Source organism: Bos mutus, chromosome 13 (genome assembly GCF_027580195.1).
Source record: "Bos mutus isolate GX-2022 chromosome 13, NWIPB_WYAK_1.1, whole genome shotgun sequence".
Classification (NCBI taxonomy): Eukaryota; Metazoa; Chordata; class Mammalia; order Artiodactyla; family Bovidae; genus Bos; species Bos mutus.
In genome coordinates this window covers 24,737,252-24,762,772 of record NC_091629.1, presented here as the reverse complement: position 1 = coordinate 24,762,772, position 25,521 = coordinate 24,737,252, and the positions used below count along the sequence as shown (strand labels likewise).

General features: G+C 46.3%; 1 protein-coding gene across 3 annotated transcripts in view; it reads right to left on the bottom strand.

Annotated features, from left to right (window-relative positions):
• Nucleotides 1-1,352: 1,352 nt before the first annotated feature.
• CFAP61 (cilia and flagella associated protein 61) overlaps nt 1,353-25,521 on the bottom strand; it is a 248,003-nt gene continuing 223,834 nt past the window's right edge. For all 3 annotated transcript variants that reach the window (XM_070381160.1, XM_070381162.1, XM_070381161.1), the window contains 2 exons: nt 6,348-6,438; nt 1,353-1,845 (listed from right to left, as the gene is read on the bottom strand). In XM_070381160.1, coding sequence (XP_070237261.1) covers nt 1,645-1,845; nt 6,348-6,438 — 292 coding nt within the window. In that variant the 3' untranslated portion in view covers nt 1,353-1,644. The remainder of the gene's footprint in view (nt 1,846-6,347; nt 6,439-25,521) is intronic.

Here is a 25,521-nt window from a genome sequence, read left to right as displayed (position 1 = left end):
TTCTGAATATAGGACAGTGATTAGTAATTTCATCCCATATACTTTGTAGACTAAATTATATTCATTTTCAGACCTGCCATGATACTTATAGGGGCCCAAGATTACTTTTTAAAAGGCAGCAGAGAAAAACTTAACCATAAAATTATGCACGGTTTGACATTAAGGTTGCCACTGTCGTATAGGGTCACTTTTATGTGACTAGAAGCTTTTTAATGGTAATACTTGGTCACAGAAATCATCACCAGTTATCCTCTACTGTTCTGTTCATCTCCACCCAAGGTCCCAGGGCCTGTCACAGAAACTCACTCCAATTTGCTGATGTCTTTGATCCAGGGCCTCTCAGAGGAAGGGGAAGGGGGGGAAAGAGAGAGTTTCTTGAGCTAACTCATTCACAGGCCCTGAAACATGGTTCCATGCGTGTTGGGCTTGCAGTTTGAAGAGGGGACTAGTACTGACTGTTCCCCATATGAATAGCACAGTTTATACCATATGGTGGGCACTGGGCCCCCCACCCCTGCCCTTGTGTAAAACATATTTGTGCAGGAATTAATGGAGTTTGTTGCTTGCTTTTGCCTGCTTTAGAAAAATCAGAGCCTGGTGTTCCACAACCATTTTATTTTTTGAGAGGTATTAGTTTATTAATGGGGGATAATTCTGTAATGACTTACCCTCCAAGTGGCTGTGCCCTCCAAGTAGCTGTGTAGTCATTACAATTGCACCAACTTTTGCTAAATGTTAACATAAATACAAAAAAAAAAAAAAAAAAGAATGAAAACTGAAAGCCAGTTTTAACCTCTGCTGGTCAAAAATTCAGACACAAATGATATCACACTATCTGCTTAAAAGATATCCAAATAAACGAAATGTCTTACCTGTTGTTCCTGAATCCATGTGTTTTCTGGAAGGCATTTAATGTGCTTTATTTACGAGAAAGTGGGCTACTGACCCACATTACAGGTGACGGGTACCAGAGGGCCCCAGTGCCAAGCAACAGCACTGAGAGTCAAAGGAAATGACCCAGATTAACTTCCCACTACCGTTTTTTAATCTAAAACGTGCCCGTGAACCTGGGTTGATCTGCCAGTTTTTTCGATGCATTTATGCACCTAATCTGCAACAGGAAGTAGAAATGTAATATACAGGTCGTAAGAGCAGGCCCCTCATTTCAAAACCCCCTGTAAGCTTGTCTATGCAACCAGTCCTGATGTTGGATTATAGAGATAATTTCGCCGCGTCTGTATTCCTAATTTTCCGTCCTGGGTATACAATTTTCTTTTATCACCCACGTGACCAGGAAAACATGTAAAGGACTAACAGCATTGGTGGCAGGGCTTTTCAGGAAATCAAACAGAAACATGCCCAAGGTTTTATTAAAAAAAAAAAGTTTTGCACACTAACGGTCTCATTTTATTGCTAATCTGGGTTATTCTGGCCAGGAACACGCCTGGTGTGGGTAAAGCCTCTCCGTGCCCCAGAATCGAGTCGCACCACCGTGCGCCACCTACTGGGACGATAGGGAACTACAGGCATCTGGTGGCGGCAGAAAAGGATGGTGCCCGGCGGTCCAGCCAGGTTTCCTGCTTCTATGGAGCACTTCCCGAAACGACACGCATGGAAACGATCACGTGGAGGCGGTGGCCGCAGCTAAATGATGCCCGGCCACGCGTACATGGGCAGGTGGTAATGATTGTAGTGCAGGTAGTCAAGGATGCTCTTCTCCACCAGAGGCCTGTAGATGGTTTCCTGGAAAACTCTTTTGAGGTAATTCCTGGGCTTCTCTGGCAGGTTGATTTCCTCATCTTCGATCTGACGGGCTAACTCTTCCATAGAAGGAAGGTTTTCGTCCTGGAAAATAGAGATGGCAGATACTGATATTACTTGGGCTGAGTGCCACAATATTGTTTTTTTTTTTTCCTAGATTAAAAAAAAATTAAACTGTGGCAAAACACACATAGCATAAAATTTACCACTTTATTTTTAAGTGTCCAACTCAGAGGTAAAAGGACCTTCATGTCGTCATGCAGCCATCAGCACCGTCCATCTCGGCGTGGTATGTGCGTGTGAAGTGGCTTCAGTTGTGTCTGACTCTGTGTGACCCCATGGCCTGTAGCCCACCAGGCTCCTCTGTCCGTGGGATTCTCCAGGCAAGAATACTGGAGTGGGTTGCCATGCCCTCCTCCAGGGGATATTCCCCGGCTAGGGACTGAACCCGTGTCTCATAGTTCCTGCATTGGCAGGCAGGTTTTTTTTGTTTTTGTTTTTTTACCACTAGTGCCACCTGGGAAGCCCTAGAATAATCAAGTTAGCTCTAATTTACCAGAGTGGGTAGCCATTCCCTTCTCATTCTCCCAAGTTGTCCCTACTAACCATTTACTGCCCATCCCAGGGTCTTTTGTTGAGGCATGCAAACTCTTAGCTGTGGCATGTGGGATCTAGATCCCTGACCAGGGATCAAACCCAGGCCCCCTATATTGTGAACACGGAGTCTTAGCCACTGGACCACCAAGGAAGTCTCCACCCTTCTGCTTTCTCTATGATTTGACTTTAGACATTTCATGTAAATGGAATCAAACACTAGTTCTCTTTTTGTGACTGGCTTAGTTCGCATACCATAATGTCTTAGAGTTCAGCAAGCATAGTAATTTTAAGCTCTTAATTTCCAGATAAAAATAATATGTAGATCAGGCTTGTTTTAAAAATAAGAAAGGTGGTGATTAAACATTTTTAGTTGAAAACTCCTAGATGGTTTACTTTACAGCCCCCAAGCAATGGGATTTTTAAAACCTATACTAAATTCTTAGTAAAGGCAAATTTCATTGCTATCTTTAAAGGTGTGGGGCTCAGAGAGAATAAAGTTATTTGCACTTGAGAATCACACACTGTGCACATTTATAACATAGAGATTTCCCCAACATTTTATTATAAAAGGATTCAGACATAGAGGCAAGTTGACAGAGTGATGAACTTGGCACTCGGATACACACTATCTGGTTTCTATGGTTACCTTACTTGCTTCATCACCTATCTGCCTATCAATTGTTGAATAAAGCACTTCATTCATAAAATAAAAATAACTTTAAAAGGGACTTCTCTGGCAATTCAGTGGTTAAGACTCAGGGCTTCCAATGCAGGGGGCATGGGTTCGATCCCTGGTGGGGGACTAAGATCCCACATACTGTGTGGGCAGTAAAGCCAAAATAAAAAGCACTTCACTGAGATTTGAGCTGTGTGCTTTCTGAACACTCCAGTAATTGAAAATTACCCTAAAAGAAGATGGACTTTGATGATGTGTTTATTTGACCTTCCAATAATTCTTTTTTATTTTTAACAGCAAAAAAAAAAAGTGGATAACTTGCAGAGTTCTATTGGATCATTAATTTATCAATAGTAAGAACTTATAGGTAGAAAAATAGATTCAAACTATACGGAGAAATACAGTAATTATCACTTAGTTATATAAGTGAGACACTGCCAGGTGTGGGGATTATACATATATCACTTGAAAGAACCATCTGTGGGAGGCCAGGACCCCAAATCAGATCAACAAAGATGGGAGAGAGAAAGAATGGCAAGTGATGCCCAGAAGTAAATATTAGAGGCACTGAGACATTTGAGTGCCCAAGCACGTAGAGCTGAGGTTGGCTCTTTTTTCCTTAATTTTCCAGATAGATTGTATCACATATAACGAATATACAAAAATTAGAGGAGACTTGGGGTGGGGTGAAAAAGTGAAGTCAAGTGAAAGTTGCTCAGTCGTGTCTGACTCTTTGCGACCCCATGGACTATAAAGTCCATGGAATTCTCCAGGCCAGAATACTGGAGTTGTTAGCCTTTCCCTTCTCCAGGGCATCTTCCCAACCCAGGAATCGAATGAGGGTCTCCTGAATTGCAGGTGGATTCTTTACCAACTGAGCTACCAGGAAAGCCCAACATTGGGGTAATGGTGTAAAGTCACAAAATAGAACTCTGAAATTTATGGAGGACAAATACTGCTCTAGATTGTAAACTCATTTTTTGTGCATTTGCCTCTCCTGTGTGCCCTGTCTCAGGGTGACTACCTACCCCCCCACCAACATGTTCATCTGTGAGCAGCTCACCTCACAGTGCCCCCCAGACAACACATGATCTCCCGTGTCTGGCTCCTTTCAGTTAACTCAGTGTTTTGAGCTTTATCCACTTGTTAGAATGTATCAGCACTTCATTTCTTTTATGGCAGAGTACGTTCCCTGGTACGGTGAGACCACGTTTGTTTATCCACAGGTCCCGTGATGGACATCTGAGTTCTTTCTTCCATCTTGTAATTCTGAATAGTGATGCCATGAACATTCATATATAAGTATTCGTTTGAATAGTGATTTTCAGTTCTTTGGGGGTATATACCTAGGAGTGCAATGGCTAGATCATATAGTAATTCTGTTTATAAGTTTTTAGGAGCCATCAAACCATTTTTTTCACAGTAATTGCATAATATTTTTACATTCCCACTAGCAATGTGTGAGAGTTTCAATTTTTCCACATCCTTGCCAACACTCATTATTTCCTCTTTTTTTTTTTTAAAGTGTAGCCATCCTAGTAGATGTGAAGTGATATCTCATTGTGACCCTGGTTTTTGTATTTCCCTAATGATTAACAATGTTAACATCTTTTCATGTAAATGGGTTTACTTTGGCTCTTAATTTTACTCCGTTGATCTCTATGTCTATTCTTATATAAGTACCATACTGTCTTGGTTACCACTGATTTGTATTAAGTTTTGAAATTGCAAAGTGTGTGTCCATCAACTTTTTAAAAGTTTCTCAAATTTAATTTGGAGTCTTTTGCATTTCCATATGAACTTTAGGATTGGCCTTTCCATTTCTAAAAAAAGAAATGGGGATTTTTATAGGCTTGTACACAATCTGTAGGTTGCTTTGCATACTAGTCCTATCTTAACAATCTTTTTAAACTTTTAAACTTGGCACTTTGGTGTTTAAAATTTTTACTTTATATTGGAGTGTAGTTGATTTACAATGCTGTGTTAGTTTCAGGTGTACAGCAAAGTGAATCAGTTTGAGATATATATTCTTTTTCAGATTCTTTTCTCATTTTGGTTTTTGTTGTTTAGTCGCTAAGTCACATCCGACTCTTTTGTGACCTCATGGGCTGTAGCCTGCCAGGCTCCTCTGTCCATGGGATTTTCCAGGCAAGAATACTGGAGTGGGTTGCCATTTCCTTCTCCAGGGAGTCTTCCTGACCCAGGGACAGAACTACCGTCTCCTGCATTGGCAGCCTACACCCTGGGGACCCACGAAGAGGTGACACAGAGACACAGGACCTGCTCATTTAGGCAGTCAGACCACTCAGCCAAGCCCCAGCCCTTGTCTGAGTAAACCAACGAAGCACCTCGAATGGATACTTGACCGAACATGTAAATTCCCCACAACTCTGGTAAGGACTACAGGTGTTGAAAAAAAATAAAGTTTCATAAATATTTTACTATTTACATGGCAGAGTCAAATTTCTTGCCAAGTACAGAGTCTGTGCAGTGTGCAGCCTCACCTGCAGTTAATTGTGAATTGCTTGGAGAAAGAAGTTTCAGTTTTAAAAGAAGAGTGTTTAGGGACTTCCCTGACTCTCTTCTGCTGCTGCTGCTGCTGCTGCTGCTAAGTCGCTTCAGTCGTGTCCGACTCTGTGTGACCCCAAGAACTGCAGCCCACCAGGCTTCTCCGTCCCTGGGATTCTCCAGGCAAGAACACTGGAGTGGGTTGCCATTTCCTTCTCCAATGCATGAAAGTGGAAAGTGGTTAAGAGTCTCTGCTTCCACTGCAGAGCGCATGGGTTCGATCCCTGGTCAGGAAACTAACATCCCATAACCACACAACACGGCCAAAGTGAATTTTAAAAAAAGACACCAACATTTGCAAAAAACTAAGTAAGTAAATAAAAAATAAGAGGAGTGCATCTGGACACCTGTTGACTTTCCTTGACACCTTCAGAACAACATGTGCACACAAATAGTTAACAGTCAGCTGGCAGATGTGGACAGAAACCATACGAGCATAGACTTCATGCTCGGGGACCAGGAGGCACAGCCCACTACCTGCTTTCAGCCCTCACTGTCAGCTGATAATGAAAGTACAGGTACTTGTAAAAGAGGAAAAGAAATCTGCCTCGTATCAGAGATTTGAATAACCCACTTTCCCTGAAATATCACCATCTATGTTTACGGACTCCATAGTTTAAGTGAAGGACAGTTGGTTTTCAAAGTGAAACCATAAAGTGAGAATGTAGGGAAAAGTCTAAATGATCAACAGCTTGTAACTCCTAATTTGCAAGGAATAACTCACATATCCGTTAATCACGCTTACCTCCTTGGAGGATAAGATTTGGTGTAACGCTTTCCGGAGATCAATAAAACGATCGTGAAAGAGGGCCATGCACCACGGCTCCGTGAAGTAGCTGGCGAGGGAAGAAAAAGGTTCAGTTAGTTGGAAACCCTCTCATTACCACTAATAAAGTATTTATCTGCTTTTTTTTTGCCTTTATAAATTACAGTTCTGGCTCTTTTGTAATCGTTTGCTCACGAAATGCCTCGCGGAACAGCGTGGCCAATCAATTTTGTAAATGGATGTCCCTGATGTAAGGCCAGCTTCCATAATTACATTTAAAGTTGTTTAGTTCAGAGCTGGGGCAAGACCCAGTGAAGAATCCTGATTTTATCAGAATTTAAAAGCCTGAAGACTTGTAAAGAACGGTGTCTCCATTATCTGCACCCGTTTGAGAAAAACAGATTGCAGGATTAACTGAACTGCTGCATAAACAAATTAAATTTGGGGAGACAATAACACAAATGTTGTTCATCATTAAGGTTTCTGGATTAATAATGACCAGAAAAACAGGCCACCTCGGTGTTGCGACACGGCCTTCGTGCAACTGCACAGACGCCTAATTGAATCTCTCTTCTGAGAGTGGTTCCGCTGGCGGCCCTCTTTTGCTAACTTGGCCCTGAAAAACTATCTGAACAAATGCTTTCTTGCGTGGGGGACAGCATGGCCATCCTTTATTCACAGGGGATTGTCGCAGGTTTGCTGCGTTCTTTGGAAGAACCAAGAACCTCTACTGGTATTTGAACTCTTCCTCTTCACACTCAGTGTCTCGGAATAGGAAACATCTTCAGTGTCAGGCAGGCCCACTGGGCTGGGCTCCCCCGGCATTCCTGGGACAGTGAGTGGACGTCAGGTGTGTGCCCAGGGGAAGAGAAACTGGTGCCCACATGCAGATGAGCACTTTCTGTTTTTTTCTGATATTTTAAAAAAATGTTTATTTGGCTGCATCAGGACTTGGCTGCTGCGTGGGAGAGCTGCATTGCAACACTCGAGAGCTGCATTGCGTCATGTGGGATCTTTTGTTGCAGCGCATGGACTCTCACTCTCTAGTTGAGTTTGCCCCACAGCATGTGGGATCTTAGTTCCCCAACCATGGATCGCACCAGCACCCCCTACATTGCAAGGCGGATTTTAAACTATGGAACCATCAGGGTAGTCCCTGTTATCTGCAACTTGACAATAATTCTTGAGAAGGACATAATGAGCCCAGGGACACCACGGCACTAAAGGACCAGGGCAGTGTCAAGCCCGTGTAGGACCAGCCTGGCTCTCAGCTACACTGCTTGGCACCTATCAGCTGTTAGCTTGTCCAGAATATGACCTAATTTCATGCTAACCCACCTACTTTGTGGTTCAGGTCATATATTCATCCCACTATTAATTCCACTAATATTGACTCCATGCCCATTCTGTGCCCAGCACTGTTCTGGGTACTTGGGAAACAGCAGGGACCAACACAAACATCCCTGCCACTGAGGAGCTTACATCCAACCGATAAGTAGGTCCATGTTCAACATGTGAGGGAGAACGGCTTAGGAGGAAACATAAATCAAGTGAGGATGGGAGACGTCAGAGCAAGGCTCGCTCCTAAGACAGTGACTTAGCCAGCAAAGTCCGAGGGATGGGGAGTGAGCCACCTGGGACTCAGGGGAAAGAACCTTCCGGGACCAGCAGGCGCAAAGGCCAGGAGGCAGGTATGTGCCCAGTCCTCAAGGAGGTGGGTGGAGATAAGCAGAATGGGAGGGGGGCAGGAGCTGAGCTTAGGGAGGTGATGGGCAGGAAGGATGCTCCTGGAGGCAGGGGTCCACTCAGCTGTGCTATGTAATTGGTCCACGGCCATCTAGCTCAGTACCTGTGTGCAACAGGCATCTCACAGATGTTCACGGAACAAAGGAAGGAACGATGAATGCAGCCCTGGTGGTTAAGAACCCACCTGCCAATGCAGGTTAGACGTAAGAGATGCAGGTTTGATCCCTGAGTCAGGAAGATCACCTGGAGGACAGCATAGCAACCCACTGCAGTACTCTTGCCGAGAGAATCCCACGGACAGAAGAGCCTGGCAAGCTGGTGGCACAGAGTCCGACATGACTGAAGCAACTTGGCACGCAAGCACGAATTGCACACAGCATGATATACACTCCACACTGCCTGGCCCTGATGGCTCTTTAATTAATATAAAGTTCTACTCAATAAGTAGGTGGCAAAACTCTGCAAAGTGTCCCAAGATGGGCAGTCGTGCAAAGGAGCGAGCCTCACAGGGACAGGGGGAGAGCTGTGGGTGAGCCCAGGCTCAAAGGGCGGTCAGCCTGAGCCCTGGGGTGTAGAGGGAGGGCCGGGGGTTCCAGAAGGCGCTCGTGCAAACCTGTCAGTGCTGTGACTGACTCAAGACTGCTGAATCCTGAATGAATGAAGTCGATGGAGGTTCTGCCTGGAGTTCTGGACCCCCACAAACTCAGGCCGACATCCAACACCCGTCTGATTCCTGGAACAAAGGCACTGATGTGGAGCCGGCCGCCTGGGCAGGTATCAGCTTAGCCAGGTGATGCTTTGACACATCTCAGACGGTTGCATCATGGACCAAAGCATCAGTGACACCCAAGTGCGTACACTCAAGCACAGCTTTGCCAAGATGGTCCCTCCCTCTTAGGTCTCAGTAGCTTCTAGAAAAGCTTCAGGGAATCGTAAACTTGCAAATCTCAAAACTACTATGCGTGTGTGCTAAGTCATTTCAATTGCGTCTGACTCTGTGACCCCCATGGACTGTAACCCACCAGGCTCCTCTGTCCGTGAGGTTCTGCAGGCAAGAATACTGGAGTGGGTCGCCATGCTCACCTCCAGGGGATCTTCCTGACCCAGGGATCGAGCCCAGGTCTCTTGTGTCTCTTGCATTGGCAGGTGGATTCTTGACCACTGAGCCATCAGGGAAGCCCCTAAAATGCCTGGGTGAGAATCGAATGGGTGCTTTTAAGTTTGTTGCCACCTTTACTGCACAGCTGAGATGCCACCTCCTCACCCCGTATGCGTTTCCATGGCAGCATCAGAGTTCCTAGCCACTTGGTTTCAGGGTTTGCAGCCACAGCCTTCTGCTGCACAGAAGAAGCTACCTTCCTGGTGTCAGCACAGCTCTATTCCAACTGCCCAGGTGCCGCTCAGGTGCGTCCCTATTCAGCACCCTCACCGCCCCAGCCTCTGTGTTACCTCTTGGACTCTTTGTCATTTGCTTCCAAGAGTGGACTCTGGGGAAACCCACTTCTCTTAGAATGAATGCAGCCCTCCACCCCACCCAGGGGCCCATCATCTAACACCCAGGTCTCCATCACTTCCATCCGTGAGGCTGAGCACAGAGGCCTGGGGAGCCTTAACCCTCTGAAAGGGATCAAGCTGGTCTGCATGGAGACTCGGGGGTGGAAGAGGAAGCTGAGGTTCCTGCAGGTTTCCTGCTGCTGCTTTGGGGCTCGTGGCCCCTCCGATGGCCTCCAGCAGCAGTGGCACCTGGCAATTCAACGACCGCTATGCTCCTGACAGCCCGGCCAGCGGTTTGCAGACTCAGGAGACCGGAAGTTGCTGTCCTTTCAGTCTCGCACCACTGCCTCCTGGGGTCAAGCACTTGAGGATCTTGTCCAGAAGGTGATAATCTCTGCAACCAGCTGTTGGCCGCCCGTGTTCCCAGAGTTCGTCTAGTTTAAAACTAAACCAACCAGCTGTCATCGACAGCTCCTTCTCAGTTTGACTGCAGCTTCAGTGGTGCCACTTACAAGGAGGTGACAGAGTGCTAGCGCCCACACTGGGGAGCTGGGCGTAACCACGGAGCGTGTGGGCATGTTGTCTTAACCGTCATGGCAGGCGGCACCCGTCACAGTCACAGGGGAACTAGAGTTCTGGAAAAGCCGCAACCCACTGCCTTTCCCAGCGAACTGTGGGCTGTGGGGCTCCCAGGCATCCTCCCTTCGCCCGGGGTGGGGGCTGCAGCTGTGGGCTGAGGGGTGCTGACCGGAGGTGGCACAGTCAGGGCACCTCCTGGGGGGCCGTGTCCAGTTCAGACTTCTCCCAGCTTCAAAGCTGCGCTCACACTGCCCGCTGCTCCGTCTGCTGTCTTCTCCCTGCGGGGAGGGTCTCAGGCTCCCTCAAGACACTTCCCACCCCGGCCCTCCTGCCTGTGGGCAGCCCCAAGGACCCATATCCACGTCTTCACCTCCTCTGGTGCCATCCACGCTCAAGTCCACACAGACCTCCTCTGTGGAGCTGACTCAGGGCTTGAGGTTTCCACCCACTTCAGTGCATGGAGCACTCCTGACGGTGCAGGGAAGTGCCCCAGGGTGTGTCTTGACCTCTAATGCAATGTGGGCAGTGTGCCCCATGGTGTCCAGCACAGGCTGGCCCTCGGGGGCACTGAAGGAGCAGGTGAGGACACCTGGGACTGCTTCTCCCCTCACCCCCTCCGTGGAGCGCTTCTGCACTAGAGCAGTGACCCTGTTTAGGGTGGGTGAGAGCCGGGCTTTAGAGAGGCACAGACCCCTGTGGAGTCCTCAAAACCAGCCTAGAAATATGGAAGCAGCCTTCGCTCTAAAAATCAGAAAAACTTTGAATTTAACCTCGAAGGATGAGGACATTGAGTCAAACAAAGATCATCTCCTTTTGATATCAGGATGTTAGAAAGAAGTTTTATTTTATGAACTTGTAAATCTAGTTTTCCTACCCAACTGAATGACTTCTGTGCTTCAGTTTCTTTCCTTCTCTGTAGAAAGGAGAGGGGCTTCTGGAATCCTTGCCAAGGCTGGCTGGAGTCGGGGTACCGTCTGCATTAATGACCCCAAGAGCTATGGATGATTGGCATAATTCTAGGCTTTGGGGAAATGTATACTTCCATGAACAATGTGAATTTTAAAAAAATAGAGGGACTTCCCTGATGGTCCACTGGCTAAGACTCCAAGCTCCCAGTGCAGACGGCCCAGGTTTGATTGCTGGTCAGGGAACCAGATGCCACATGCCACAAGTTAACGATCTCACATGCCACAACTAAGACCCGGTGCAGCCAAATAAAAGAAACCATTTTTAAAATTTAAAGAAATAAAATATAGCAACTTCTTTCCCAATTTACAATCAAAAAGGGAAGACTAACAGGACTACTGAGTCACCTTCATAGTTGGTGGCCTCAAAGTCTTCAGGAGACCCAGCTGGGTAAGAGCAGGGCTATACCACGGCTTCTAATTGGCTATGCAGATTGGGGTTCCCACATCACTAAATGCATTTTTAAACATCTGTGAAAAAAAGGTTACACAAATTCTCCAGGGCCCAAACAGAGGACATGACAGTCTCTGTTCATTTTGCAAATGGTTGTCCTGGTTTATTGGGGGGAGACTTAAATTCTCCATTACTTTTGCAAATGATCCACTTTTTCCCAGAAGGCCTAGGAAAGGTCAGCCCGTGGAACTGAATTAACCATTCTGGTCGATGTGGTCCAATCATTAAGGAATTGATCAGACTTCTCCAGAGCTCAACCTCATCTGGTCATTCAACCTCATGGATCGACACAGTCACATCAATGGGGTGGGAACCTGGTAACCAGCCCCACCACTGGCAAGGGGAAAAGATGGACTCAGCGGACTCAGCCCCAAGGCCAGGGCCCTTCACCAGCAGTAGGGAAGGAGAGTTGCAGAAGAGCAAGGCCCACCTGGAAATGCCAAACTACATACCACTGCGAAAAGGGAGGGAGTGGGCAGAGAAGAAATACACCTCTCTCTCCAAGATCTCCCCCCGCTTTTTTTTTAATGAAAAGCATTCTAATTTTATCTTAGTGTGATAATAGTCAATTTTTGCTTTGGGACCTGATAAGAGGGTTCCCAGCTGCTACTCACTCACATCCAGAAGTTTATTTGAGCCAGAAACTCGCTTAAGCATTGCCTTTTCTCCTGGGGGGTGGGGGCGCCTGCAGGCCTTCCCGGGAGTGTGATGTTCTCACGGAACATCGCCTGATGTTCTCTAAGGTGCTGTCCCTTTCCTGTGTGGGCAGCACCTTAGACTCAGGGTGGGGACAGATATTCTCCTTCTACAAGGAGGCTGGGGGGGCTGGGAGGGGGGGCTTGGCCCTCTCATGGACACTCCACACACAGAAGGAAGAAAGTGCAGACACCCCGGGGGCCAGGTGTGACCTGGAGAAGGGAAGCAGTGGTCCCTGGCCCCAAAGGGCACACACTGAGGTGGATGTGTGGGGGTGTGGGGGCGGGGGACCGGGGTTGAGGCAGAAGGCCAAGTGAGTCTGCATCCTTCCGGTCACTGCATTTCCACATCCCCTCCTCTTAGGCAAGTGTTTGCCAAACTTCAGCCTCTAGGGAACCCATCAGTTTTCATATAGTCTGAATTATTCATTTTTTCAAAAATGACCCTTGGATTGATTTGCTTTTTTTTTAAAACAGAAAGAATGTCCACTGTCTTGTTCTAAGCAATCACACCTGTGAAAGCGTGGGTCTGATATGAACCTTGCACTTCTTGTCTTATTCTTACTGAAATGACGCCATCTTTAGTCACGTGTGCCTCTACTGCCTAAAGCACCTTGCCTGCTACCGGGGACGATGTTTTTTTCTTACTTGATGGTGGAAGCACCTCATTTGGGGACACAAACTCACAGACACTGTGCTGAACAGTTCCTGTGCATTATCTCATGTCATTGTGAATCCAGTCTTCTAAAGTGGGGCTTGCTGGCCCATTTTACAGGTGAGAAGATAGATTTGGAGATGTTAAGTGACCTAGTGTCACACAGCTAACAAGTGGCCAAACTGCGTCTTAATCATTATTCTGCTTGATCTGACAGTTCCAGCTCTGAACAACTGCACAATCAAACATCATTTCCTGAGTCTTTCTAGCAACTTTCTGAATCACCCCAGTTTCCCTAGTACCCCCTGCATTAGGCAGATTAAGTTTGTTTGCAGTTATAAAAATATTCAAATTAATCCTGGCTTTAAAAAGGCATAACTGTAATTTTCTCATATAAAGAAAGTCTAGGTGAGGTGTTAGGGGCTGACATGATGTTTCCTTAGAAATCAGATCACAGCAGAAACCATAGGGTCCTTGACCTCATGGAGCAAAATGGCTGCTGAGTTCCAGTCATCATAGACATGTTCTTGGATGGAAAAAAGGAAAACTGAGGGTCCTTTTTCTTTATTTTAGAAAGCATTCCTAGAAATCTCACATAATACTTCTATTTATATCTTACTGCCCAAAGCTTGGTCAAATGGCTTCCTTGGCTGCAGGAGAGCCTGGGAATCATTGTCATCTATTTTAGGTACAAAATAACACCCTATAAATCAGGATTCTGAAGAGCAAAGAGAGAAAGGATGTCATCTGCTATGATACCCAATAAACTCCATAGCATCTACTTAAAAACCTTGTCTTAACGTTAAATCTATGAAAATTGGGAAAGTGTGTTAAATTGAAGTTCCCAGAATGAGAACATGTCTTTCACTAGATTCAAATCTGTCCCCAAATTAACATTCTGGAAACACACACACACACAAACACAATTTTCTGTATACGACAGTCACCTCCAAGCCCATGGGAGACCCTGGTGTCTTCCACGTCCCCATCTGGCCCAAGTTGGCTTAAATGCAGAGGAGAGAAGAGAACAATTTGTGTTCCCATTGTGAGGGTGCATTCTGGTCGTTTTTATTCTGCCCATAAAAGAAACTGGATTTGTTCATTTCAATACAATTTTCAAAAAAATAAGAATAGGAACAAATAAGCATTTCCAGTTAGCCGTAGGTTTGCTTGGAAATTAAATTCCACGTTTCTGGGGCGGTGGATTTACTCAGGGATGCCATGTATTATAGGAGCGATGCAGCCCATGACACGCTGTGACTAAAAACCCCAAACACTGAAATGGAAGTTTGACGTGACTATTTCCTGTGCGACTTGAGTTTGCCAGAATCATTATCAATAGTTCATCTATTGCTTTGAGGCATATTTAGAAAGATAAGATGAAGGATTTTGAAAGCAAAATAAACTAGTTATTTAACGTGTTAGTTGCTCAGTCATGTCTGACTCTTTGTGACTCTGTGGACTATAGCCCACCAGGCTCCTCTGTCCATGGAATTCTCCTGGCATGAAAACTGGAGTGAGTTGCCATTCCCTTCTCCAGGGGATCTTCCCAACCCAGGGATCAAACCCAGGTCTTCTGCATTGCAGGCAGATTCTTTACCGTCTGAGCCACCAGGGAAGCCCAGTTATTTGATAATCAGTTCTGTCAACCTGCCTAAGATCTGTATAACAGAAAACCAAGCTTCCCCTGAATATAGTTTGGTTATTGTCAAAATCTGGAACTGGTATCACCAGGTAATGGATGTTTACTCCTCTAAGGAAATATGCCTCTCAGTGCCCTGGCAGTAAAAGCAAAATTCTGTTCTTTTGAATAGCTGGTAAGCAACTTGTCTCTCCCTGCTGATTGGCTCATGGCTCCACAAAGCGGGTGTTCATCTGGTCACCCAGGTATGCCAGGAACCGGAAGCTGACACTGCCTTTGCCGGGCACCCTGAGAGCTGGGCACGCCAGGCACACCTAGTGGCAGAGGCTCTGGGAGAGAGGCTGCTGTTTGCTGGAGGTGCCGGCACCTGTGTGATGTGTCTCCTGTGAATGGACACACGTTCGGTCCTGAGCCACGCTGCCAGGAGGCCGTGTTCTCTCTCTTAAGCATGAGTCCAAGAGAATGGAGCCCCAGACACACTGGTCCTGGGTCAGGGTGGGTGCCCGGATGGTGCTGAGGATGGAGTGCCGCCTGCTTGCCCCCTCCCCCTATCCCCGCCCCCCAACCATGCCGCCCCCGCCCCGCCTCCGGAGTCTTGGTTTCCAGAAATACTGTTCCTACTTGATTCTCTGAAAGACCTGTCTGCTGGCAGTTTGCTCTTTCTGAATCCTGGACACTTAGCCCAGGAAAAACGGCTTCATCTTAGAAAATGGAAAATGTTTCTCTTGGGCATCTTGGCCCTCTCACCACCGATAAACATTTCCCTTCTTGCTTTGTCCTGGAAGAAAGCCCAAGCCAAGTGTGCGCGTTCACTGCTGACACATCTGTGCTGTGGAGGGCGCCGTCTCTCCACCTGGACTCAGCTTTGCATTGCTGACCTGCCTGTACTCACCCATTTACTGCCGACCTTTCTCTTTGTCCCTGCTCTGCCACTTGTTAGCTGATGTCCTCTTGAGCTGGGTTGCTTTAACCTCCCAGCCTCAGTCTTCATAGCTGTAAAATGGGGATACTGATGGTCCTTACTGCAAAGAATGACTATCAGAATTCTCGGAGACCCTGTAGGAAAGAGGTCTGGCTGTGTGCCTGGCTCAGTGTGGGGAGGGCCCCGTGTGTATTGTGTTCTTCTTTTTTAAAATTTTCATTGGAATATAGTTGTTTAATGTTGTGTCAGTTTCTGCTGTACAGCAAAGTGAATCTGCTATACATATACATAAATCCCCTCTTCTTTGAATTTCCTTCTCATTTAGGCCACCACAGACCACTGTGTAACGTGTTCTTCTTGTTGTTATTATTGTTGCGGCTGCTGTTGTTCTTAATTATCCTACTGTATATATTTGTGTAAACAGCCTCAGATCCTTTCTGGTGTGAGTTAGAGACCAAATAAATGATTAAACACCCTTTGTTTTCATTCGATTGAAAGTCTGTCTTTGGCGTAACTCTGCAGTTCTTCTTCGGGACTGCTTTTGCTCCACTCCAGGGTTGTCTGCGTGAATTCATTCAGCTGCAGGGTTTTTTTTTTTTTTTTCAACGATGAGTTTTTATTTTATATTTATTTTTTTACTTATGGTTGTGCTGAGTCTTCGTTGCTGCGTGTGGGCTTTCTCTCCGCGTGACGAGCAGGGGCCACTCTCTAGTCGCGGTGTGCAGGCTTCTCATTTTGGTGGCTCCCCTTGTTGGGAGCACAGGCTGCATAGCACACAGGCTCAGTAGTTGTGCACAGGCTCAGCTCCCCGAGGTATGTGGGATCTTCCCCGACCGGGGATCAAACCCACACCCCCCCACATTGGCAGGTGGACTCTTCGTAACCACTGGGCCACCAGGGAAGTAACTGGCTGCAGTTTTAGAGCAGCAATTCATTTTAGCTGCGATCAAGTTAAAATGGACTTTATGACGAGACTGTGAAGTTGTGTGTGCCCTGGAGAGTCAGGTGGGGATAAATAAACTGTGACCTCGACTGCTTATTTTGGTCTGAGTTGATGGAAGTTCAATCAAAAGTGTTTTGCATGGCATTCCTTTTTTTCTGTTTATTATGAAGAGTGAGCCAGTCAGTCCAATCGGTTAACCCAGCTGTTGGTTGGATATGTGCAGAGGCAGAGAGGAAGCCCTGGGGGATAATGATACTGGCCCCCCAGCAAGACTAGGTTTTATTCTGACCTGCTTTTTGTGTCTGACTTGCCAGAGCAAACAGTCTTCTCGTGGAAGCAGCATGATTTTTATATAGCTAAGAATTTTGTTCCTATTTAAGTTGACCTTTATATTCCCACTGAAACTTGGACAGTGCCTGCCCAGACCTTTGGCGGTTGTGGGGAGGGGCCGGGGTGAGAGCCCAGGGAGCTGGCTGACTTGGGGCTCCACGTACCTGCCCTCTAGGTCCATCTGCGGTGTTTCCTACACGTTGCTGGTTGCTTAGGGGCTGCATTAACTGAATCTGGACGAGAAGTCTAGTGCCCTGGAAGCTGTCCAGCTATGTACATTGATTTGTTATATAAATTCAGGACTTGGAGGAGGAGGCAAGGTTAGCATTTAATTCGGCGGAGAAAGGCAGGCTCTTAGCGCTCAGCTCCCCTTCCTGTGCCCCCTCCTCTCATTCTGCATCTCTCTTCATAGAAAGCACAACCATTTTCCTTTAATTAGGCTGCAGAGAGCACAGGCTAGCATTAGGCCACTCAGCCACTCAGCCACGCTCACAGCCATGGCCATTTCCTATCTATTTTCTGTAGGGAAAGGAAAAAAAAGTGTATATATGTACACATACCCCCCAACAAGCCCGAGGAGGGTGGAACAAAGGAACCAGTGGAATTATGCTTTGTGAGACTGAGGCCACAGGAGCCAGGAAACCCCGGAAACAAGGTATTTTGCTGGCTCATGAGTCTTTTGGTTAAACGAACTGCTCTTTAAACTTTAAAGGACTGCTTAGGATAAATATCACTCTCTGGTGCAGAATATATCCAACACATTCAGTCTCGATTTGCAATAATTGTGATCTGTACATGTTTAAAATGATTCCCTTTCATTACAAAAAAATGTTTTGTAGTGAATACGTTTTTTTAAACTAAAGCTTTTATTGAGATGATGACAAATGACATGCTGTTTCTTCCCTTTCTTTGTCACTTTTATGCTTTCAGGTTTATAGTTCCCAAAAACAAAGAACTAAAATTCAGCTAACATATTCCTAGTTCTTATCTCCCTGTTGTGGTTCGGTCACTAAGTCGCATCTGACTCTTTGCCACCTCATGAACTACAGTATGCCTGGCTGCCCTGTCCTTCACTATCTCCCAGAGTTTGCTCAAACTCATACCCACTGTGTCGATGATGCCATCCAATCATCTTATCTCCCTAAACGACATTAATGAGAGGAACAGATATAACCATGTTTTGAGAATCCGCAAGTGCACACTGAGATAGATAAGTGAATAAATAGAGGAGAAGCGATAACCTTTCCTTAGAGTCGATGGCCAAGTAATACATACAGAATGAATGATGGAGTTGGACAAAAATCAACCTTTGGCAAATAAGACAGTAACAATCCTTTTCAGGCAAGAATTGTTTATGAATGCTAAAGTAACTGGAAAGGAGGATGTTTATGGTCTTAAAGTGTCACTGATCGATGATGAGGGTAAAAATAGAGAAGCCTGCACATTTGTCACTTGACCAGGGACCACAGTTAACACAGGTGAGGACAGATCCTCCTCACGCCCGTCCTGCTGAGATCCCATCCGGTCCCATCACCTCACGGCAGATAGATGGGGAAACAATGGAAACAGTGAGAGACTCTATTTTCTCAGGCTCCAAATCACTGCAGATGGTGACTGCAGCCATGAAATTAAAAGATACTTGCTCCTTGGAAGAAAAGCTATGCCCAACCTAGACAGTATATTAGAAAGCAGAGACATTACTTTGCCAACAAAGGTCTGTCTAGTCAAAGTTATGGTCTTTCCAGTGGTCATGTATGGATGTGAGAGCTGGACTATGAAGAAAGGTGAGTGCCAAAGAATTGATGCTTTTGAATTGTGGTGTTGGAGAGGACTCTTGAGAGTCCCTTGGACTGCAAGGAGATCCAACCAGTCCATCCTAAAGGAAATCAGTCCTGGGTGTTCATTGGAAGGACTGATGCTGAAGCAGAAGCTCCAATACTTTGGCCACCTGATGCGAAGAACCAATTCAGTTGAAAAGACCCTGATGCTGGGAAAGATTGAGGGCAGGAGGAGAAGGGGATGACAGAGGATGAGATGATTGGATGGTATCACTGACTCAATGGACACGAGTTTGAGTAAGCTCCAGGAGTTGGTGACGGACAAGGAAGCCTGGCTTGCTGCAAACCATGGGGTCGCAAAGAGTCAGACATGACTGAGCAACTGAACTGAACAGTGAGAACTCACATGAGTGAGAGGACAAATCTGCCTTGTGTCCCTGCTGCTGAGATGCTTGGAGAGGGATGCAGTATCACCCCTGACATTCCTGCAAGAAGGCATAGCCTGCAGTGAATCAAGAGCCATCAGACAGACCCAAAGGGGCAGGCATTCTACAAAATACCAGTCTGTGTGTTTCATGAGAGAAGGCTCATGACAGCAAGGGGTGAGGAGCCATCCCAGGTTGGAAGCGATGATGGAGACACGAGGAAGGGATGGTGAGAGGGTTGATGAGAAGCTGGGGAAACACCAGCATCTCGTGGGGGCTGGCGGGGTACGGACGTGGAGGGAGGAGGGGGGCAAAGCAGTATCACCAGTGACCCCAAATACAGTAGAGTGAATTGTGGCCTACCAGGCACAGGTCCCGGGGCCCAGGGGGAAAGCAGAGGGCGACTGTGCTGCTGCTGCGGGTGGGGGGTGGGAGGTGTGAAAGAGGGGAGCAGGGCGCCCCGGGGGATCGAGATAAGAGGAGCTGGGAGGGGCTGAGTACCAACCAGCACGTGGGCCTGGGTGGGTGGTTCCGCAAAGGATAGAGGTGAAGGGCAGAGGGCAGAGGTGAAGTGTGGCAGGTCCCCTGTTAGTGGCAGGCAGTTGGACGACAAGATAGTTTCCATCCAGGAGGAGGGAGGATTAACACAGGGCCAGAAGCATCCCGGGGCTTTCTCGGGGTAAAGATCCCCTGGAGAAGGGCGTGGCAACCCACTCCAGGATTCTTACCCGGGAAATCCCATGGACAGAGGAGCCTGGTGGGCTACGGTCCATGGGGTCGCAAAGAGTCAGACACAACTGAAGCAACTGAGCGTGCACGCAGAGCCATCCCTGGTCACTCGTGTCTGTAGCGGAGGGCTGTCCCGTGGTCCTTGTCATGTGTCCCCTCCCTGTCCTGTCTTCGGCCAGGTCACAGGGGGTCCTGCTCTGATCACAGCTGTATCCTGTGAACGCTGGGCATCACGGCCTCGCTGCTGACTTCTGGGACCATTCCATTTTTCACTTTCTCAGAATGGACCCAGGTCACTGGGACGGGGAAGGAGGCTACAGAGGCCATCCCTAGGGAGGAAGCTGTAGGACCCTCCTCTGGAAACACCCTCAGCTGCCTCATCCTCTCAGCCTCCATGCCACCCAGCTCTCTGCCTGCTTCCCTCCTGCACCCGAGGAGCAGAACATAGATGGAAAGAACCCACATGACCTTGCTGCCAGATTGGCTCTCACGCCTGTTCATCCTCAGGATGGAATCTAACGGGCACTCAGTGTTGCCTGGCAATCCAGACACCATGCAAGCGAATTCATGTTTCTGGTCTCTGAGATGGCTCTGTCTCTTTCCTTAAACATCCAGTGCCCCTTCCTGCTTTTCTTTGATCTCAGCTGATGACCTCGCTGTATTGAGAAAACAGGAGCAATCAAGAGCTGCCTTGTCCTCTCACCCAAGTCCTGCTTTTCTCCCAGGACCCTGCCCCTGTGGCTGTTAGGATAGAAAGCTGTCCAGCTCTGTCCCTGGCCTCTCTCTTCTGCATCTTGTATTCACTACAGATAAGACTCACATCCTCCCCTCTTCGACAAACCCCTCCACACTCTGCCTGCTAAGTATTCCCCAGTTCTCTCTCCACTTACAGAAGACTTCTCCAAACTGGTCTCTGTGGCGTCTGCAGTTCTCAGGTCAGAACCTCCCTCCTGAGCTATTTTCACTTCCCATCTGCTCTGAAGCAGCTCTGATCAAAGCCCAATTCAGCCACCAGCTCACCACAGCCCCTCTGTGGAATCAACACAGCTGACCACTGCTCCATTCTGCAAGCACGATCAAACTCCCTTCTGAACCACATCTTCTGGACATGGAAACGTGAAGACTCTCTTGGCCCTTTTCTCTGGGAGCTGAGTGGGAAGAGATCTGAACTGGAGTCTGGGCCTAGTGGGGGCCCTGGGTGTGAAGTGTGGCCCAGGGTTGGCTAGACCTTGAGGCAGGGCTTCAGGAGGCCGTGGGTTCCCCAGGACCAGGCAGAGGGGGAGCTCCTGGGCAAGGTGGCTCCCTGCCATTACCTCAAGGGGGCAGCTTTGAGTCATTGTTGTTCAGTCGCCAAGCCTGACTCTTCGTGACCCCACGGACGGAAGGTGGTACGCCAGGCTTCCCTGTCCTTCACTATCTCCCATAGCTTGCTCAGACTCATGTCCATTGAGTTGTTGATGTCATTCAACCATCCCATCCTCTGTTGCCTCCTTCTCCCGCACTCAGTCTTTCCCAGCATTGGGGTCTTTTCCAATGAGTGGGCTCTTTGCATTAGGGGGCCAAAGTATTGGAACTTCAGCTTCAGTGTCAGTCCTTCCAATGAATATTCAGGGCTGCTTTCCTTTAGGATTGACCTCTTTGTAGCTGTGAGTTCCAAGGCCACATTTACACGGCAGGGGTCGGGGGTGGGGGCGGATGGTGTTAGATAGGGACCCTGGACTGGTAGTGTTGGGGTGGGAGAAGGGGGAAGGGGGCTCCAGCCATGCCCACAACAGAGGTGGGAGATCATAAGTTCTGGTGAGGTAAGTCTGAGAGTTAAGTGGGCAGTTGGGTGTTTCACTGGAGCTTAGAGCACATCTTGCACACCCTGATGCTAAAACATCCCAAATCCAACCACTTGACTCGGCACCCATCTGTCCAACCCACCGTCTCTCGCATGGGAAAACTGGAGGAGCCTCTTCATAGCTGCTACTATCCATTCTCCATGGCAGCTGCAGTAAGCTTTCAAAGCACAATTTGGCAGGTCACTGCCTTTGCTTTGTGGAAAGAGCCACCTCAGCCCAGGCCCAGAGAGAGCCACGTGATGCAGTGGCCCTGACCTCCGCTCACTCTGCTGCAGCTTTGGTTCCTGGACATTCCAAGACGTCTCCGCGTCGAGGACCTCTGTGCCCACTGTGCCCTCCGGCTGGACTCTTCTCCCCCTGCATCTGGCAGGCCTGGCTGTGTCTCAGCGTCGGCCCCGGCCACCTCAACTCCTCTCTGGAGCTGCTTTATCACACTTTGCTCCTTGAAGTTGTTTCCTAGCCCTTCGCACCATTGGAAATGGTCTTATTTCCATATTTATGCAGCCTTACATGCAGCCTGCCCTCCTCTGGAATATAAAATCCAGAAAGGCTGGCTTTTTTCAGTCTTATTCATAACTCTATCTATAGAACACAGCACACAGCAGGCACTTAATACATGTTTATTGAATGAATGCATGCATGTGTGTGTGCTTAGTCACGTCCGACTCTTCATGACCCTGTGAACTGTAGCCTGTCAGGCTCCTCTGTCCATGGGATTCTCCAGGCAAGAACACTGGAGTAGGTTGCCATTTCCTTCTCCATGGGGATCTTCCCAACCCAGGGATCAAACCCACATCTCCTATGTCTCCTGCATTGGCAGGTGGGTTCTTTACCACTGAGCCACCTGGGAAGCCCTTTACTGAATGAAAGAGTAAATGAAAAGCATAGACCAAAACCATGATGGATTTGGCAACTAATTCTAAATCATTAGAATCTTAACTGGGAGGAACTGCAGAGGAAATGAGCTGAGTGTAGTTTACTACTTCAGAAACAGACAGACGGACAGTCACATGTCCATCTGATGTCCGTCCCTACGTGCCAAGCACCATGCCAGGTGCTGAGGATCCACAGGGAAAGATGTGTCTTGTTCAGAGGTGCTCAGACACAAGGAAGACACAGTGGTGTGTGAGCTGGAACACAGCCAGCTCAGGGCCCCAAGGTCAGGGTCACTTCGCCTCCCCTCATGACCACTGTCACCAGATGGCCATCTTTCGGGCATGGTCAATTTGGAATATTCTTTTGTAACATGGGTTCTATCAACATAAGCCAACTGGCTTTGATTATTCAGCAGGTTTAACCCAGCAAGTTAAAATATCAAGTGACTCTTTAAAGATCAGGTTTTTTAACGGGCTTGCTTACTTTTCAAAGTGAAGAAGCAGTGAAACCAGTTGGGTCTGCTCGTGAGCCCTGTCTCAGGGCAGGTGAGACCTGACCTCACCCCAGCGGCTGCTCAGCGACTCATGCTACACAGAGATGTGATCTACCACGAAGAAAGATGGGGAAACCCAAAGAAGAGGGAGCTGCAGGGGATTCAAACACTCCTGAATTCATCTGCCTTCATCTGGGGATGGAATTTAGTGATTCATTCTTCTAAAAGATATTTGGTCATTTTTCTTCTTCCATTAAATTACCTTCCTATGAAATATTACTCAGCTGAAAAAGGAACAAGACTGGGTCATTTGTAGTGATGTGGATGGACTTAGAGTCTGTCATTCAGAGTGAAGTAAGTCAGCAAGAGAAAAATAAATATCATACATTAACACATAGATGTGGAATCTAGAAAAAAAAAGTGGTACAGAAGAACCTATTTGCAGGACAGGAATAGAGACATAGACCAAGAGAATGAACGTGTGGACACAGTCGGGGGAAGGGGAGGTTGGGATGAACTGGGAGCGGAACTGCCATATATGCACTGCCATGTGTGAAATAGGCAGCTGGTGGGGAGCTGCTGTTAGTACAGGGAGCCTGGCTTGCTCTGTGTTGACCTCGAGGGGTGAGAGGGAGGCTCAAGAAAGAGGGGATATATACATAGCTGATTCACGTTATTGTACAGCAGAAACCAACACAACACTATAAAGCGATTACACTCCAATTAAAAAAAAAAGTTACCTTCCTAAGCTGGGAGACATAACCCATTTCCTCTTAATGGAAGGTCTTGGTTATAACATAAACTAAAAATGCTTTTTTTTTAACCCAAAGTTTAAGATAATGGCAGTCCAAAGGTATAAACGCATGATGTTAGCCATGGGAGAGTCTGCTACAATCAAGATGAGCCCCCACGCCAACCATTTCGGAGACATGTCATTATGTAAAGTGGGGCATATCTATATTCACTGGGGACACTTCAGTTTTATTTTTCTGAGGGAATAGAAATTATAATGAGAAGGTACATCAATGGTATTTGACTCCAGTCTATGGAATATTGAACTAGCCTTCAAAGTCCTTGCTTAGTTTCTCTTGAAAAAAATCACTTGTTCATTGTCTCTTCTTCATGAATGTCAAGAGTAGGATAATAGTGACAACTGTCTCCACTATGATTTAATATTATACCAGTGATTCTAGGAAATTCAATAAAACAAGAAAAATAAATAGGAAGTGTAACTACTGGAAAGGAAAGAAAAAAGCAGTTGTTATTTGCAGCTGATAACCATCTGCCTAGAAATATGAGAATAACCTACTAAAATACATTTAAACAAAAAGAATTCAGGATAACAACTTACAAAACCCACTATTTTCCCTATCTACAAATATTTTTAAAATAAGAAAATATAACAAAAGGATACTACTTGCAATAGCAACAAAATGATAAACAATACTAAAATAAGCCTAAAAGTAAATGTGCAAGCTCTGTGAAGAGACCTACCAGAAAAAAACCACTGAACTGAAGACAGCACACAGAGATATAAGTGGTAATGTTCAATTTTATAAATGTTTGAAACTTACCTAAAAGTTCAATTAAAAATTCAGTTAAACTCCCTAAATGATTTTTTTAATGGAATTAGACATGGTAATTCATTTGGAAAAGTAAAAGAATAGCTAAGAAAAGACAAACTCTAACACCATAGTAATTAAAAGAGTGTGGCAGAATCCGGAAACAGAAAAAAAAAAAAAAAGGATCAAATAACAGGGTAGCAAGTACAGAAGTGGATTCATCTGTATGAAAGAATTTAGCTTAATATATAATAATGGTAGCATTTCAATGAAATAGCAGAAAAAAAGACTTTTAAAAGTTATTAAGAAAGTTTTTTCTACACTTAGAAAAAGTAAAATTAGTGTCTTTAAAGAATAAACAAGCATGAAAAAAATTCAGGAAGAATTAAAGATGTCAATGTGAAAAAAAGCTACAAAAGTGAAATAATAGAGCAGAATATAACTTTCAGTTGAAGGAGATTTTCCTAAAGAGGAGACAAATTTCAGAAGCTCTAAAGAAGATTTGATTAGGTAAAAATTAAAATGTTTATAAGAAAAAAAATTGTAAACAAATGATATAGGAGAAGGAAAAGACTACTCACAGACTTGGAAGAAAATCTTTTCAAAACACAAATCTGATAGAAGACTAATGTCCCCAAAATTCAAAAATCTTAAGACTCAACAGAAAAAGAACAAACAACCCAATTTAAAAAACGGACAAAAGATCTGAACAGACATGTCATCAAAGAAGATATACAGAGAGCAAATAAACATATAAAAAGATGCTCCCAGTCATTTTTCATCAGGGAAATGCAATTTACAACAACAATATGATGCCACAGCACCCCTATTAGAAAAGCTAAAGTCCCAAACACTGACACCTAATGGTGGCGAGGATGTGGGGCCGCAGTAACTGTCATTCATCGCTGGTGGGAATGCAAAACGGTGCAGCCACTCTGCAAGGCAGTTTGGCAGTTTCTTACAGAATTAAACACGTTCTTACCACAGGATTCCAAATTGCACCCTTTGCTTTATACTCAAA